This window comes from Neofelis nebulosa, chromosome 4 (assembly GCF_028018385.1).
Source record: "Neofelis nebulosa isolate mNeoNeb1 chromosome 4, mNeoNeb1.pri, whole genome shotgun sequence".
Lineage (NCBI taxonomy): Eukaryota > Metazoa > Chordata > Mammalia > Carnivora > Felidae > Neofelis > Neofelis nebulosa.
Genome location: NC_080785.1, coordinates 99,255,935 through 99,271,672, shown reverse-complemented (window position 1 = coordinate 99,271,672; position 15,738 = coordinate 99,255,935). Strand labels below are relative to the sequence as shown.

General features: G+C 48.8%; 1 protein-coding gene and 1 long non-coding RNA gene across 3 annotated transcripts in view; one reads left to right on the top strand and one right to left on the bottom strand.

Annotated features, from left to right (window-relative positions):
• The first annotated feature begins 1,186 nt into the window (after nt 1–1,186).
• LOC131509611 (uncharacterized) lies at nt 1,187–7,777 on the top strand. The gene is made up of 4 exons (XR_009260607.1): nt 1,187–1,375; nt 3,587–3,638; nt 5,751–5,850; nt 6,497–7,777. It is a non-coding gene; the product is annotated as an uncharacterized LOC131509611 (long non-coding RNA).
• A 7,556-nt stretch (nt 7,778–15,333) lies between these two features.
• Nucleotides 15,334–15,738, bottom strand: part of STK17A (serine/threonine kinase 17a) — a 62,884-nt gene continuing 62,479 nt past the window's right edge. For both annotated transcript variants that reach the window (XM_058725489.1, XM_058725491.1), the window contains exon 8: nt 15,334–15,690. In XM_058725489.1, the coding sequence (XP_058581472.1) occupies nt 15,449–15,690 (242 nt within the window). In that variant the 3' untranslated portion in view covers nt 15,334–15,448. The remainder of the gene's footprint in view (nt 15,691–15,738) is intronic.

Here is a 15,738-nt window from a genome sequence, read left to right as displayed (position 1 = left end):
TGAGTTCATGTACAGGCTGGCCCTGCTCCAACTTCAGCTGCCTATTATGCCCACTCTTAACGTATTAAGGCAAATTATGGTTTTAACAATTTGGGATGGTAGTGTTGAGAAAAGAATCACTTTACTAAAGAGACCTAGCTTGTAAGACATAGCCTGATTTCAGAAATATTACAGTGTGAGAAAACTGCCTCATAAAAATCAAGGATTTATTATCTTAGATCAGTCCATCTTTCTCAGCTGGGTTTTGGGGTGCTTGTCTTGCTATAAGGACCTCCTGAGCTTACCTCTTATTAAACTCAAGGATTTTATCTCACACACCGGCAGATTGCTGCTTCAGGTTCCCGCCATCAGACCGGGGCCCACGAGGGTTGTGTGCCTGTTATCCAGGGCCAGACCACTTGGGAAGAGGAGTCTATTTCATTTATTGCGACAGCCTCTAAATCTCTCAAGATGTGGTCGGGGAGGTGGTGTGTGTGGCGTGGAGAGAACAGCTGTCTCCATTCTCTAATGTCCCAGGATCCCCTACAGGATCATCTGACCAGCCTTTGAACCACAGGCCATGTGCTTGACTTGCAGGGTGTTGTTTCTGTAGACCACTGGCTGCAAATTTGGCTGTGTATTACGCTCACCTGAGGAGGTTAAAAAACACCAGTGCCTGGATCCCACTCCCATAGATTCTATTTCAATCGATCTGAGGAGTGGCCTGGACATCAAATTTTTTTTTTTTTAAAGCTCTTCACAGGATTCTGATGTGCAGCCCAGTTTGAGATCGTACCACCAGATTGCTTCCATCTTCCCCTGGTCAGATCATGACTGTGGCTTGAACCGTCTAGCTGCTTCTGTTTATCTCCCTAATGATACTTCCTATGGATCTCCTCCATCTGGTCGGGGGCTCGGAGAGAGGTGACGGGAGGGTCCTTGACCCTGTTTCACAGATTGCCCTTTGACTCCGGAAAGGTGCTCACTCCTTTGAGAAGAGTTTGTAAGCCATTAGCCTTTGGGGGCCTAAGTCACCCTTCGTGTGTCAGAGCAGAGTTACTGACTGCTTTCTGAAGAGAGCCTGCCTGTACTTTGTTCCGCTTTCCTGTGGCTAACCAGCTTCATTTTCAAGATGTGTCACAACCCTTACCTCTTAGTTAACCGTAAAGCAAAAAATCTTCCCCTGATTGGCTGTGTATTAGGCTAACTGAATTTGAGTGTCTTGCAGATTTTCACATCAGATTAACAAATTTTCAGTGATCAAAAGCTTAGTTCTAAAATACAACATTCCTGGAGGTAGCCTCAAATCTGTCTCTAGTTCTCCAGGATGCCTTTTTGAATTTGTGGTGTGTGAGGTTGGGGGCTGCTGACCACTATCTTCAAGGCTGCAGATGAGGTAGGTAAACGGAAGCTGATTGAAAGGGGCAGAGGCTGAGTCCTTGTTCTCCTCTCCCCACCTCAACCCCAAATCCCTCACCTCACTGTCACACATGGAGGGGCTCCCTGGAGACCCGGTCAGTCATGACTGCCTTAGTTCTCCTTTGAGTCAAGGTAGCCGGTCAGAACTTCCCACTTAGGCCCCAATGTTTGGGCCACTTGTAGAATTGTTTATGTTTCTGCTTGGACTCTGATTGTGGCTTTTATTAGGGGATGTTATCCAAAAAGTGATTATTTGGAATTTGTGAACTTTAAAAAACAATTCTAGGGATGTTGTTTGCAATGCTAGCCAATTCAGAGACTCCGTTGCTGAGCATGTGTGGGAGAGATCTTTCTCGGGCCTTGTGTGTTATTAGGAATTGTATTCCTCCTCAGCTGCTGTGTCCCATGACCCCATGGACACTGGGCCTTGTAGTTGCTCAGACTTCCCTCCTGGCTGCCTTGAAGAAATGTCTAGTGCACCAGAGTGTGTAATTTTATGCACTAATGTTACCCCAGCTGTATTTCTTTTCTTAAAATTATTTTCTCTTTGGCTTCATTTCCTCATTCATTTCTTTCTTCTCTTCTAAAATTTGCATCCTTGTTAGCCCTATCATCCTTTTTAGAATGAGCTGGTGTACAAATGAGCAAATAAATATTTTAAGAAACTGCCCTTCTCATATACTCTTTCTACTCCACTGCTGCTGCTCCTGCCTGTGGCCCCTTTTCTATGGGGTAGAGCCCAGCAGCTCAGAGACGGTGGCCTTCCTCAACAGGAACTGCCTCCATTCCCAGACAACTGTCCTGTGGCTCTGACTCCTCCCACACCCCCAGCCCTCATTTCTGCTGCTGGCCTTCGCTGATCGTTTCCACCGACCTGAAGCCTGTCAACCTTTCCTTCAGCTCTGCTCTCTCTGCCGAGTTGATTTCCTCTGTGAAACCTTTGCTGACCCCCTCCAGGAAGAGCTGACCACTTCCTGGGTGTCGCTTCCTCTCCTGGTGCTCAGGACTCTGCCTGCATTAACCGAGCTGCAGCTCGCCCATAGGCACCTTTGTGCAAATTAGGAAAAGGTACCTGCCCCTTCCTCAAGTAACTTTCTAGAACTTCCAACTGTTGGAAAACCATCTTAATAATGAGGAATCTAGGATGTTTCACCTGGAAGTGGAAGCCTGCTAGGATTGTGCTGTGCTGTACTGCATAGTTATACTTGACGGCCCTTTTGTGAATTGTCTGTATTCCCCTCAGCACTGTTTGCCTGACCAGAGCAGGCCCTCAACAACCATTTGCTAAATGAAAGAGTGAAAGTTCAAGTATGCGCCTCATTCCTATCATGAAAAATAGCAGGAAAGGCATATATGATGAGGTCTTTTTGCACTGAACATGAGTATATTTTAATTCAGAGACATACACATATGTGTGTATGTATATGTATGTGTATATATTTACTTTTCAGTATTTCTGAAATCAGCAGGTATCTTAAAGTCAGTGCATCATGGTGCCTAAGAACACAGACCCTGGTACCAGACTGCCTGGGTCTGAATCCCAGTTCTACCACCGAGACACATATCAGTGACTTTGGACACTCTACTTAACCTCTCTGTGCCTCAGTTTACTTATCTATAAAATAGGGATAATAACAATAGTTCCTACTTCATGGGGTGATTGTGAGAATTAAATGAATTATTGTATGTACCGTGCTTAGCATATAGGTGCCAAGCACCTAATAGAGATATGTTACCTCATATCATTATTATTAAAGCCTATGTATACACTTAATACACTGTTGTTTCTTCTTAGCCCTAAAAAACTGCTTTAATCCATGCTGTACAGCTTATATTGATGGCATCTTGTTTTGGTGGGCAGCTACCTGTATCCAGGATCGTGTGCATTGTGGTCAGACACGTGCCGTGTATGCCTGCCCCTCCACACCAGTTTTCTGGTTGTTATAAGAGATACATGGTGCACACGCAGGAGACCATCAGGCTTTGTTGTTTCTTCTTTTCCTTACATGGCAGAAGAGAAGGGGGGAAAACCAGAGCCCTGTATAGACAAGGCTTGTTTTGAAATTTAAGCTTTTTATTCGTGTTCCAAAGCTTGGATTGGTAATAAAACTTGGCTGTCTTAAACTGGAAATCAGAGAGAATTGGGTTTGAAAAGTGACTTTAATGTAAAATCTTTATCTAATTGCAGAGCGACTTCTCTTTGATGATTTTCAAGAAAGCCGTGCTGTGAAGTGGCAAAGGTAATGAATGTTCTGGGGCCATGTTCCCCCTTAGAACCCGCCAGAGTATTCTCAAGTTAGACAATAGATGTAAGTTGCTCCCTTAATAATTGTGAGTTTTTCCTGGTCTCTAGTGTCCACTTGTGGCTGTAATTTCACATAAGAGATGGGTGGCTATTCTCTGAATTGTTTCAGGACAGTTTTCCTTCTCATGTCTCATGCCAGCTGTAGAAACTACAACCTTCTGGGGAGTTCTATATGATTCATGCTCATGGCCCCACCCTCCTGAGTTGTCCTTCAAATTAAGCAAGATCTGACTCCTGCATTTTTTGGAGATGCTCTGACCCTTTCCATTATGAGACTAAATGGCTTTTCCCAGATTACATTGCTGTAATTAGCTTACACGCAACTTTGATAAATATTCTTACATACTACCCAGCACCAGCCAAAACTGTCACAGCGATCTGGGTACATGTATTTGGGGTTTCAGCAGCCTTCTCTGTTGGATAAAATGCGTATAAATAAATAATACAAGGATGCTCTAATGCTTCATCTTCCTTAATTTAATATGTTGATCAAAATACTTTTTATACAGAAACCTCAATTTAGTGTTATTTTAGTGTAGAGCTGGTCAACATTAGCCCTGTCTGAGGGTATATTTAGTTCTCAGTTCCCAGAAGGAATATCCATATGAGGAACTTTCTCCAACAGCCCTTCCTAAGGATTCATTTACCTTCAGGTTTCAGAAATAAGTAGACAGTTGTTAGTAGTGTCTGTATTCTAGAAGGTGGAGGAGTAGATGGTGAGAATATGGATACCTTGACTCACAGATCTAGCTGGCAGAGAAACTAGCATCATGGCCAGTATTTTGCACTGTAATGCCTTGGACCCCTTTAGGTCACATCAAAAGCTTGGTCCTAAAGAAGCACATAAAACTCTAACGTTAAATCTTCAAATGGGGATATAAACACTTTTTGTCTTTTCCTTCCCAGTTTATAACTGAGGTTTCCATCTCTGTCCAAAATCTCATTTCTTCTTGGAGAAATATCAGCAAAGACAGACAGAGGAATTTACCTAAATCTCATGGAGGGTGAGGATGCCCTGGTGCAGCTTGGGTGGTCAAAGCAAACCAGAAACCTACAGAAAGAACCTGACTCATATGCATTTTGTTGGGTTTTTTTTTTTTTTTTTTTTGGTTGTTGTTTTGGGTTTTTTTGTTTGTTTTTCATTTTAGTTGGTTGTCAACACTTAGAATTGGAACAGTTTAACATAAAGGGTCTCTTGAAGTATTGGAAGATCCATCCAGACTTGGCCTGCATAACCATTGTCAGCTGGAGCTGGGTCGAAGCTGCCCTTTGGCTGGGCCATGCACTCCTCACTTTTCAGTGTCTGCCCTCATTTATGTGATTTATCCAGTCCTAAGCCAGTGTCCTGCTCTGCTTTATGGCCGGGTATCTTACAGCTTCACAGAAAGGCTTAGGCCAGTTGTGAGCAGTGGTTAAATGGCCACCCGGAAGGAGCATAATTGGTACCATTGAGGCCCTAGTGCTGCTCAAAGCCCCACCCAGGCCTTCAGGAGACAGGAGTTAAGGCCAGGGTGGCCATGGTATGCTGAATTTGCTGAGCTGGCTCCTCTCCATCTGTTCATTCATCCTGAGAGTCATGACCACAGTTTCCTCATCCAGGGGGGTGGGACATTTTTCAAAATATGAAAGAAAGCAGCCAGTGACCACGCAGGCCTATTGGTAGGCTCATAAGACCAACTACTGCCACAAAAGGATAAGCTTCCTGTTTACCAGCAGGCAGGAGACAAAGTGGTTGTGCTTCCTGGCCATGTAGGACTTGGCACACGGGCTGGGTTCCGTCCGAAAAGACAAGTGCTGAATGCTTGCTCTGTGCTCAGCCGTCGCCCCCACGGCCTGGGTCCTGGATGTGGGCCACCCTCGGGAGGGCACTTTTGCTTTGGCTCCAGAACCAGCCCTGGTTTTCTGAAAGGAAGCAAATGGGGAAGGTGGCCTCGCCTCCTTGCTGGCTTCCTCTTTAGCTTTCCTTTCCCTGTGGGGCCCAATCCAGCCAAAGTCCCTTGTCCTAAACTTGAATTTAAAGACTAATTCATGTCTTTGGTTTGTAAAGTCTCCAGGAAGCAAGATGCCATTGCCTCTGGGGAAACTGGTCCTTCTTTCCAGTGTGGTGGCCAGTGGGAGCTGCACCCTTATATATTACCTTATATGAAGTAAGTATCCAGTGAACCCAGCCGCCAAGGTGTGGCTTCCTCCCAGCTCTCTCTGCCCTACTCCTCCATCAAAGGAAATACTTGAGATGCTTTCAGGAGATTAGAGAAAGGAGAAGAGGGCTATTTTTAGTAGCCAGTACCATTCCTTTGGCTGCAGCTTCCTGCTTATCCTATAATCCCAGTTTTTCCTGGAGCTCCAAGCGCAAATGAAAGGACCAGGATTCGTTTGCATCACAAGCCTTGCAAAAAGCAAGACGGGCTTTCACTCCAGTGCACACACAAGAGATCCCTTAAGATTTCTGAGATTATGTAAAGAAGAGAGGGAAGGGCAGTACCAGATGGTTCACAGGTGGGGAAAACTGGCTGTTTTTCAAGAGTCGTCAGCCTGTTTGCCCTGCCATTCTCTGCTGTAGATTTAGTGGAGGAGGGGACCTTGAGCAAGGGACTCTGGTAAGGGAAGAAAATAAAAGAAGAGCCCGGGATGCAAACTCCTGACAGATGCTGCTTCCAGCCCCACTGCACACAAATTTGAATTTGTAAAGACAGGCCACAGTTACTGTGGGCAGCCAAGACATTTAAGGTCATTTCAGTGCTACTAGTTGCAAAGCAGCAGCAGTGTTTTTCTTTTTCTTTTTTTTTTTTCTAGACTGCCTTTCTTTGAAGATCCTTTATGCCCACCCAGCCTGGCTTCTCACCCTGACTCTGCACCATTTTCACTTCCTGCCAGGACGTATCACCAGCAGACAGGCAGAGAGTGCTCAGTGTCCTGTGCATCCCTTCTCCCCCACCTTCCTTCAGCCTTGGCCCAGGGCTCTCTGAGTCTTGAGGTGGCCTGAGGCGAGCACAGCCAGGGGTAATTCAGACTGGAATAGCTCAGCCTCCTCTCCCCTCTGCCAAAGGGGTGGGAGCAGGACACAACAGGAATGGGTACATTTTATGGGTCAGGAGACCGCGGTCTTTCCTCCTCAGTAGGCCGGGCTCGTCCAGGAGAGATAGCCCAGCTGGCATCTGTAGCCAACCGCCTGAGTTGAATGCCAGAGCCAGCTCTGCGCTGGCTGTGTAGCCTTGTGGGAGGATCTCTCACCTCTGTTATCTGTGCGATGAGGGGCAACACTAGTGCCTGTGCATGAGGTTGTTGTAAAATTAAATAAATTGTAAGACATAGGAGATACTGAGAACGGTGTCTCGCCATGGAAATCTGGACCCGACCTGTGCTCCTCCTTTTCCTGTCTTGGCTGGCACCATGCTCATACTTCCCAGTCCTGGGAAGTAGCCCAGGGTGAGCATCCTCCCTGGGCTCTCCTGTCTCAGGCCATCCGCCCCTTCCATACTGGGATGGGGCCTACAGGAGGGAAGCTCTTTCTTGTTGCCAAACTGAAACTCCTACTTGGGAAGCCTACCTTTGCTCTCTCCCGAAGGCAGCTCGTCTACCTTATACCTTCAGGGAGGAACTTCCTGGGGTTTCTGGTAGCCTTTGGCCCAAGAAATGTACCTGAGACGGAGAGCAGCTTAATAAGCAGCTTTACCTATGTGAAATGTTGCCTTAAATCTATAAACTTGACAAACCAGCATTTTCACGTTCTGTTTCTTGGCCCAAAGGTTTTGTTGCTGTTGATGTTGAGGGCTATTTTATGCTGGTTTATTGGGGCCTTCATCCTAGTGAAAGGAGCAATGTTTAGAAGTCCAGAGTCATAGATTTTGGCCCCAGCTCTACCATGGACGAGCCATGTCACTTTGAGCAAGTCATGGGATCACAGGACTTTAGAACTGAAAGGAAAGCCAGAAAGGATCTGGGCAGACCCCTTAGATGAAGAAACGAGGCAACGAATAAGGTGGGAAATGAGAGATGAAGGAATTGAGGTACGGAAAGAATCAAGTACCTTGCTCAAGGTCATCTGCCACGTTCCCGCAGATACTGTTAGGGTCAGGCGTAAGGCAGTGTAAAGATAGAGGAGTCAGAGGCTAAAAAATTTTAGCAGTCAAAGGCTTTATTTGGGAACTAAGGTCTCGGGCGAGGTTCCGTGACTCAGGGAGGGAGAGAGAGGAGTCAAGGAAGTCGCGCCCAGGTATGGTGGGGTAGGGTTTTTAAGCTCTACCAGTTCCGGGTTTAGGCTCAGGTGGGTCTTTCTCCCGAGCCAGGTTGTGCTGGCGCTCGGTGATTGGTTGACCTTCAGTTTGTTCCAGCGCGCTGGCAAGAGGGCCGTCCCCTTCCAGGGACATCCTAACATTCCATCCTCTTATTGGTGATAATGGGCGAGGGATCTGATCTGGCTGCTTCCTGCGGGTGTAAGGGTGATGCCATAGTATGTGGGGTCTGAGGTTGGAATGCAGGAATAGGGCTGGACCACCATCTGATGAAACGCGACCTGGGAAACTTCATGAATTCGTTTCCATACGAAACGGAGAAAACAAGGTAAGAGCATAAGTATTATACAGATAGAAACTAGTGGGGTGACTATGGGGAGGAGCCAAGTTAGGTGGGGTGATTGCCACCAGGAGGTTAGGGGGTCTGAGGATCCTGGGCGGGCGGATAGAGTTTTTTGGATTTCCTTTAGGTGTTCTATATTGGTTTCAACTAAGCCTGACTCATTGAGGTAGTAGCAACATTCTTCCCTCAGGAACAGGCATGTTCCCCCTTTTTCTGCTGTCAGGAGATCTAGGGCTCGTTGGTTTCGTAGAGTGACCTGTGCTAGGGAGTTGATCTGCCTTTGTAAGTCGATAGGGAGGTTGATGAGGCTTCTATTGAGATCTGGAGCCTGTCTGACAGGTCCCTGGAGGAGGTAATGGAGTGTGTGAGGGAGCCGGTCCCAACCCTGGCGGCCAATAGGGACGTGGCTAGCGATAGACCATTAGTGGGAGGAAAACGACTCGTTTTTGGAGATGGAATTCGAGGAGTTGATGGAGTTCTTCCTGTCCGTATAGGGTGAGTTGGGGGATAATGGTGACTGGGAGACAGATAAAAGCATTTTGGGGCATTTGTTTATAAGCTGTGCCCTTACACCAATAGAATCCCCCTGGGGGAGGGTCATGGCTAGGCATAGGCAGGGGGGAGGGGCAATTTGGGGAGGCATGAGAGGAGTAGCATATTGGGTGAGACGTGTTGCCTTGAGGGGTCTCAGTGAGGATGGGAATCTGTAGGGAGATTTGACTTCTGGGGTGGTTGATGGAGTTAGTGGTGTTGGGAAAGGGGGTGGGTAATGGGACGGCTATTACTGGATCCTGCTGAAGGGATGCACAAAGAAAGCAGTGTGACAGGTTAGTTAAGCCTGAGTGGTTAAGCAGGATCGCTCCTTGTCTGATCAATGTAAGCCATGAGAAGGGATGTTGTGCAGGGGGTGTCTGTAGTTGTGTGTTGAGCTGGTCTTTTTGGTCAGTGATTACTTGGGTAAGATCTTTAAGGTTGGAGAGGAAAGGAGACATTGAGGGCTCATAGGTTTGATAGATGGTTAAAAAGGAGATGGGGTTAGAGAAATGGTCATTCTGATACAGTTTGCCCTTTATTCCGGTTTGTCAGCGGGTATCCCATGGATCAGGGACAGTAAGGGTAAAGTTGCCATTTTTTAAGAAGAAGCGGCCTGTCCTTGGTCCTGTGAAACAGTATAGGTTGAGCCAGTGTATGTTACAATAGTGATAGGGGCATCCTCCATATTGGGTGGGGGAGGTTTGGAAGCATATTGTCGGTTTGGTCATATAAAAAGCAAATGGCAGGAGTAATCCGCGTAGAGGCTTGGAGGGTGTTGAAAGAGGGGAATTTAAAGGTGACTTGATTTTGGTACCCAACAATGGGGCAAGTGGTAGAGGGTATGATAGAGGTGTGTCCATTAAAAGTTTCAGATAGGTAAAAAACCCACCTATAGGAGGGTTGTGAGGGTATAAGGGGGATGATGTTAACAAGGAGTAACAAGGGAAGTATCATCATGATATAGAAGTATGGTTAGTAAAAAGCTCAAGAAGGAGATTTCGACGGGGGAGAAATCGGAGAGAGTTCCCTGAAGTCAACAGTCAGAGACCCAGGAGAGAAATAAGGGGAGGGTGATGGGGTCGGATGAGTGGGAGAGTTGTAGCTCGTGTAATATTGTGAGTGTGAAGATGGGAAACCGAGGGGAAGGGTCCGTCATGAAGGGGCCTGTCGAGTTAGTTTGAGGGTGAGGGGACCGGTTGGTTGGGAGGTCCACAATTCTTCTGGTATAGGGGGTGAAGGGGGGGCCCGTTTGAGGTCGGAGGTGTAAACCCACGGGGTGTGGCCCAATAATTTAGCAGCCATGGGGGTTGTATGACTGTGTAGGGACCCTCCCACCGGGGGGCAAGGGTTGGTTTTTGTCTTACTCGAAGGAGAACTGAGTCTCTTGGGTTTACAGATAGTGAGGGAGAGGAGAGATCAATGGGAACTAGTAGAGTGAGGTCAGCGTACTGTCGAATCAGGTGTCAGAGCAGGCTGAGGTAAGGGAGATAGGCAGCCAAAGGAGGAGGATCTTTTGGTAGGGGTTGGGGTAATAGGAAGGGTCGCCCGTATAGGAGTTCAAATGGGCTGAGGGCTGTGGGTCCTCGGGGAGCAGTTCGGAGTCAGGTGAGTGCTATAGGTAGGAGTTGAGGCCAAGAAAGCCGAGTCTCTATGGGGAGTTTAGTGAGATGGTCTTTTATGAGGCCATTGGCCCTTTCAACCTTACCCGAGGACTGGGGGTGGTGTGGTATGTGGTTTCCAAGTAATACCCAAAGCTTTGGAGACCTGTTGGGTGACTGCTGAGATGAAAGAGGGCCCGTTGTCAGACCGTATCCTTCTTGGTAGACCAAAGCGGGGAATGATGTCCTTGAGTAGGATCTCAGCCACTGTGGAGGCCCCTTCAGATGAGGTGGGGAAGGCTTCTATCCACCCTGTAAAGGTGTCAGTTATAGTAAGGAGATACCGTAATTTTTTGTGTTTTGGCATGTGAGTGAAATCTATTTGCCAGTCTTCTCCCGGGAGATGGCCCCGCATCTGATGAGTGGGGCCTGGATGCCTCATTCTCCCTTGGGAACTGACTGCGGCGCATGTGGTGCATTGTTGGTGTGTTTTGGTGATCAGTTGTTGTAGGTGGGGGTGGTACATAAAGGGCTCAAGGAAGCGGAAGGTGGCCTCCGGCCCAATGTGTAGGGTTTTGTAGATTTTTGTTAGTAGGGAAGGGACTAGGCTATTTGGGAGGGCCAGTCAGGGGCCCAGCATGGTCCAGCCTGCGTTGGCGTGGGCATTGGGATGGGCCATGTATTATTTTTGTTCATCTGGGGTATAATCGGGAGTGGTATCTTCGGTGAGGATGCCCATAGGAACTGGGTCGAGAGAGAGAGCTGTTTGTCTAGCAGTGTTGTCAGCCTTGTGATTTCCTGTAGCTATCTCTGTGGTTAGGGGTTGATGGCCCTTGCAGTGGACAATGGCCACTTCCTGTGGGAGTTTGAGGGCCTCAAGGAGTTTCGCCATGAGTGGCCCATTGATGATGGGGGTACCCTTAGTTGTGAGGAATCCTCTTTCTTCCCATAAGTGGGAGTGTGTATGTGCAATAAGGAAAGCGTATTTTGAGTCTGTGTATATTGTGACCCTTTTGTTTCTGGACAATTGGAGAGCCCTAATGAGGGCTGTGAGTTCAGCCTTCTGGGATGTGGTTCCTGTGGATAAAGTCTGGGTCTCTAGAGTTTGGTTTAATGTAACTACAGCGTACGCTGCTTGTCGGTGGCCCTTGCAGTCAACTAGTGAGCTGCCGTCTACAAATAGGGTGAGATCAGGGGAAGTGAGGGGAAGGTCCTTTAAGTTAGATGGAGGTTTGGAGAGAATATCTATAAGTTCAGGGCAGGAGTGGAAGGGTGGCTGTGAAGTGTCTTTGGGGTTGATTTGTGGAAGTAGCGTGGCAGGATTGAGTCTGGGGGAGAGTTGGAGAGATATTTCAGGATTTTCAATAAAGAGCAGATGAACAATTGTATGCGTGATGGGGAGAGGTGTGCCAGGGCCTTATGTGTAAGGAGATCAGATAGATGGTGTGGTGAAAGTACTGTTAGGGGGCAGTGCAGGGTGAGTTTGAATGCCTCTTGGGTTAGAGTGGCTGCTGCTGCAAGTGCTCTGAGGCAGAGTTGCCACCCCCTGATCGTAGGGTCCAGTTGTTTAGAAAGGTAGGCGACAGCTTGTAACATAGGGCCACACGGTTGGGTTAGGAGCCCTGTTGCAATTCCAGCCCTCTCATCTGTGTATAAGAGGAAAGGCTTTGAAACATTAGGGAGGGAAAGGACCGGTTGAGTGACTAGAGATGTGACCAGCTGTTGGAAGGCCCTTGCGACCGATCCTGGGCTGGAGAGTGGGCCTTGGGGGGTTTCTTTGGCTGCTTTGTATAGGGGGGCTGCTTATATAGCAAAGTTAGGGATCCAGTGTTGGAAGAAGCCTACTAGACCCAGGAAGGAGAGGATTTCGTCTGCATTGGTAGGTGGGGACAGGATCTGGAGGGCTGGAAGATGATCTTGGGTTAGGGCCTTGGTAGTAGGTGTGAGTGAGACTCCCAGGAATATGTCTGTATTAGTACAGATTTGGGCTTTGTGTGGGGAGACTCGATACCCCAGGTTAGCCAGGAAATTTAGGATTTGGACTGTATCTTGTTTGGTGTGGTCGAAAGAGGTTCCACATAATAGAAGGTCATCTATGTACTATAGTAGAGTACAGTGACTAGAGAGTGGGGCTTTGAGGAGATCCCTGGCCAAGGCCTGCCCAAAGAGATGGGGACTATCACGAAATCCTTGGGGAAGTACCGTCCATGTGAGTTGGCAGGCCAGAGAAGTGACTGGATCTTGCCATGTGAAGGCAAAGAGGAATTGGGACTCAGGATGTAAGGGAATGGTGCAAAAGGCATCTTTGAGATCAAGCACTGTAAAATGGGTCGTGGATGGGGGGATTTGGGAGAGGAGGGTATATGGGTTGGGCACTACTGGATGGATGGGAATTACAGCTTCATTGATTATTCGGAGGTCTTGAACTAGTCTATATGAGCCATTTGGCTTTTTTACAGGCAAGATTGGAGTGTTGCAGGGGGAATGACATGGGATTAGGAGGCCCTCCTTGAGTAGGCGATCGATGATGGGCTTCAGGCCTAGTCTAGAGTGTGGGAGATGGAGTATTGGGGTCTAGATGGGAATTGTGATGGATTTTTGAGTCTAATGAGGACAGGTTGGTGATGGGTGGCGATTGTTGGGGTGGATGTCTCCCATACGATTGGGTCTATTGGGAGGTCTGGGTGTGGGTTGAGGCTGTGGTCTGTGTTGTCCGTGATAACAGCCAGTAGGAGATGAGTGGGGGAGGGAGAGGAGCAAATAGCTGGTAAATGTATAGAGGCTCCTAATTTACTGAGGATGTCTCAGCCCAACAGGGGGACGGGGCAGGAGGGGATGACTAGGAAGGAGTGGGAGAAGTGGAGGCCATCCAGGCAGCAGGTGAGTACCGGTGTGCATGGGGGAATGGAGGGGGTGCCATTTATGCCCATGACTGAAACGGAGGATGGCGTAGTGGGGCCGGAATAGCTCGGCAGGACGGAATAGGTAGCCTCTGTGTCCAACAGAAAGGAGATGGACTTACCTACTACCTGGAGTTTTACCCTGGGCTCAGCGTGGGTCACCGGAGTTACTGAGTCTGGGCCTCGTCAGTAGTCATCCTCCATCTCCAGCAGTTGGAAGGCAGAGTCCCATCCGGGTGAAGCCTCGCCACGTGGAAGTGTTGCGAATCTGTCGTCCCTTGGGTTAGGACAATCGGATATCCAGTGACCCATTTGCTGGCACAATGGGCATGGACTGGTAGGCTTTTTGGGATGGGGACACTGACGAGACCAATGGCCTTCTTGGCCACATTTAAAACAAGGCCCCGGAGGCGGCCGTGGTCCAGAGGGCTTTACTGCGGCTGGTCTCAGGGCAGCTACCAAGGCTTGGGTTTGTAATTGTACCTTTTGTTGGAGACGGGCCTGTTGCTATTGTTCTTGAGCTTCCTCTTGGCCATTAAAAACTTTAAAAGCCATCTTTACCAGGTTGGCCATAGGGGTTTGAGGGCCGTCTTCAGCCCTTTTTAGTTTTTTTTGAATATCAGGGGCTGATTGGGAAATAAAATAGGTGGCCAGTACCGTGGCCCCAGCGGGGGTGGTAGGGTCTCGTCTGGTATATTGGGTAAGTGCCTCTGTGAGCCGGCTAAGGAAGGCTGTGGGGTTTTCATTGGGGTCCTGTATTATTTCTTGAAGTTTGTTAAAATTTACTGATTTGTTTGAGGTTGCCCTCATGCCTGCTAGTAGGCATTGGATCATCTGGTCCCGGCGCCAGTGACCATTGCCTGCATGTTGGTAGTTCTAATTGGGGTAGGCTGCCGGGACAGCATCGGCTCCTACGGGCATAGTGGGGACGATCATGTGGGTTTGGTCTGCATGCTCTCTGGCTGCGGCCTGGTTGCGCTCCCTCTCCTCAGGGGTGAGGGTAGAGGTGAGGATCACATGAATGTCATGTGAGACTGTAGGCTTGGGCGAGGTATTGGAATTCCTTAATGTATTGGGTGGGGTCTGCTGAGAATGACCCTAGTCGCTTTTCAATGGCGGACAAGTCTTGGAGAAGGGGACGCAAACCAGGCCTTGAATCCCTGCCACCTCACAGAGAGGTAAGATGGCCGCTGGGGTCTGTTCGCTGGGAGGGGCCTGAGCACGAGTTCGGGATGATATGGGAGGTGAGGGCAGGATGGCTGGGGGTTGGGAGTACGGAGTGGGGCGAGGCCCAGTGGGTGGCGTGGCTAGATCCTCTAATGGGTCGGAGATCGGGAAGTTGGTGAGGTGGGGTCATGGGGGGGGGGTTGTGGGCGGACAAGGAGCACGCATGCAGAGGGGCAGGAGGAAGATAGGTGGGGGCGAGACCTGAGGTCCCAAAAGGCCACAACATAGGGTATTTCTCCCCATTTTCCCAGCCGATGGCAGAAATTGTCCAGATCGGTTAAGATTTGGTATTGTAAAGACCTCTCAGGTGGCCATTGAGAATCATTATCTCATTTGTATTGAGGCCAGACTACAGTGCAAAGGCGGACGAGTCGGTTACGACGAAGTTCGCCTTGTAAGCCCAGGAGCCGAAAGTTTTTTAACAGACATTGGAGGGGGGTAAGAGATCGAGGCGGTTTAGACTTGTTACTCCCCATTGGCGTGGCAAGGCGAGGCGTCCCTCGCATTGCGATAAGGGGTCTTTTGGCGTGTGGGCCTTTCGGCGTGTGGAGGACAGGAGACTGACTTGCAAGACGTCTCTCGTGGGTGTCAGCCGTAGTTGGAAGGGGGGAAGGAGGGGTCTGTCCTACTTACCGGCTCCTGTAGGCTCTTGAGAGTAGGGTGGTTGGCATCTGGCTTGGTGAGGAGGGGGGAGTACCTCTGAGGGAGGCGAGCTACCACCTCCTCCTGGGTTCCGGCACCAAATGTTAGGGTCAGGCATAAGGCAGGGTAAAGATAGGAGTCAGAGGCTAAAAAATTTTAGCAGTCAAAGGCTTTATTTGGGAACTAAGGTCTCGGGCGAGGTTCCGTGACTCAGGGAGAGAGAGAGAGGAGTCAAGGAAGTCGCGCCCGGGTATGGTGGGGTAGGGTTTTTAAGCTGCAGCAGTTCCAGGTTTAGGCTCGGGTGGGTCTTTCTCTTGAGCCAGGTTGTGCTGTCGCTTGGTAATTGGTTGACCTTCAGTTCGTTCTGGAGAGCCGCTCAGGGCTTTCTGTTGGATTGTGCTGGCGCTAGGTGATTGGTTGACCTTCAGTTTGTCCCGGTGCGCTGGCAAGAGGGCCGCCCCCTTCCAGGAACATCCTAACACTGACTTTCTATACTTTGCTTTTGGAGTCTCTAAAAGGGACAGTTTAGGGTAAATGTTCCCGAATTATTTTCCATCCA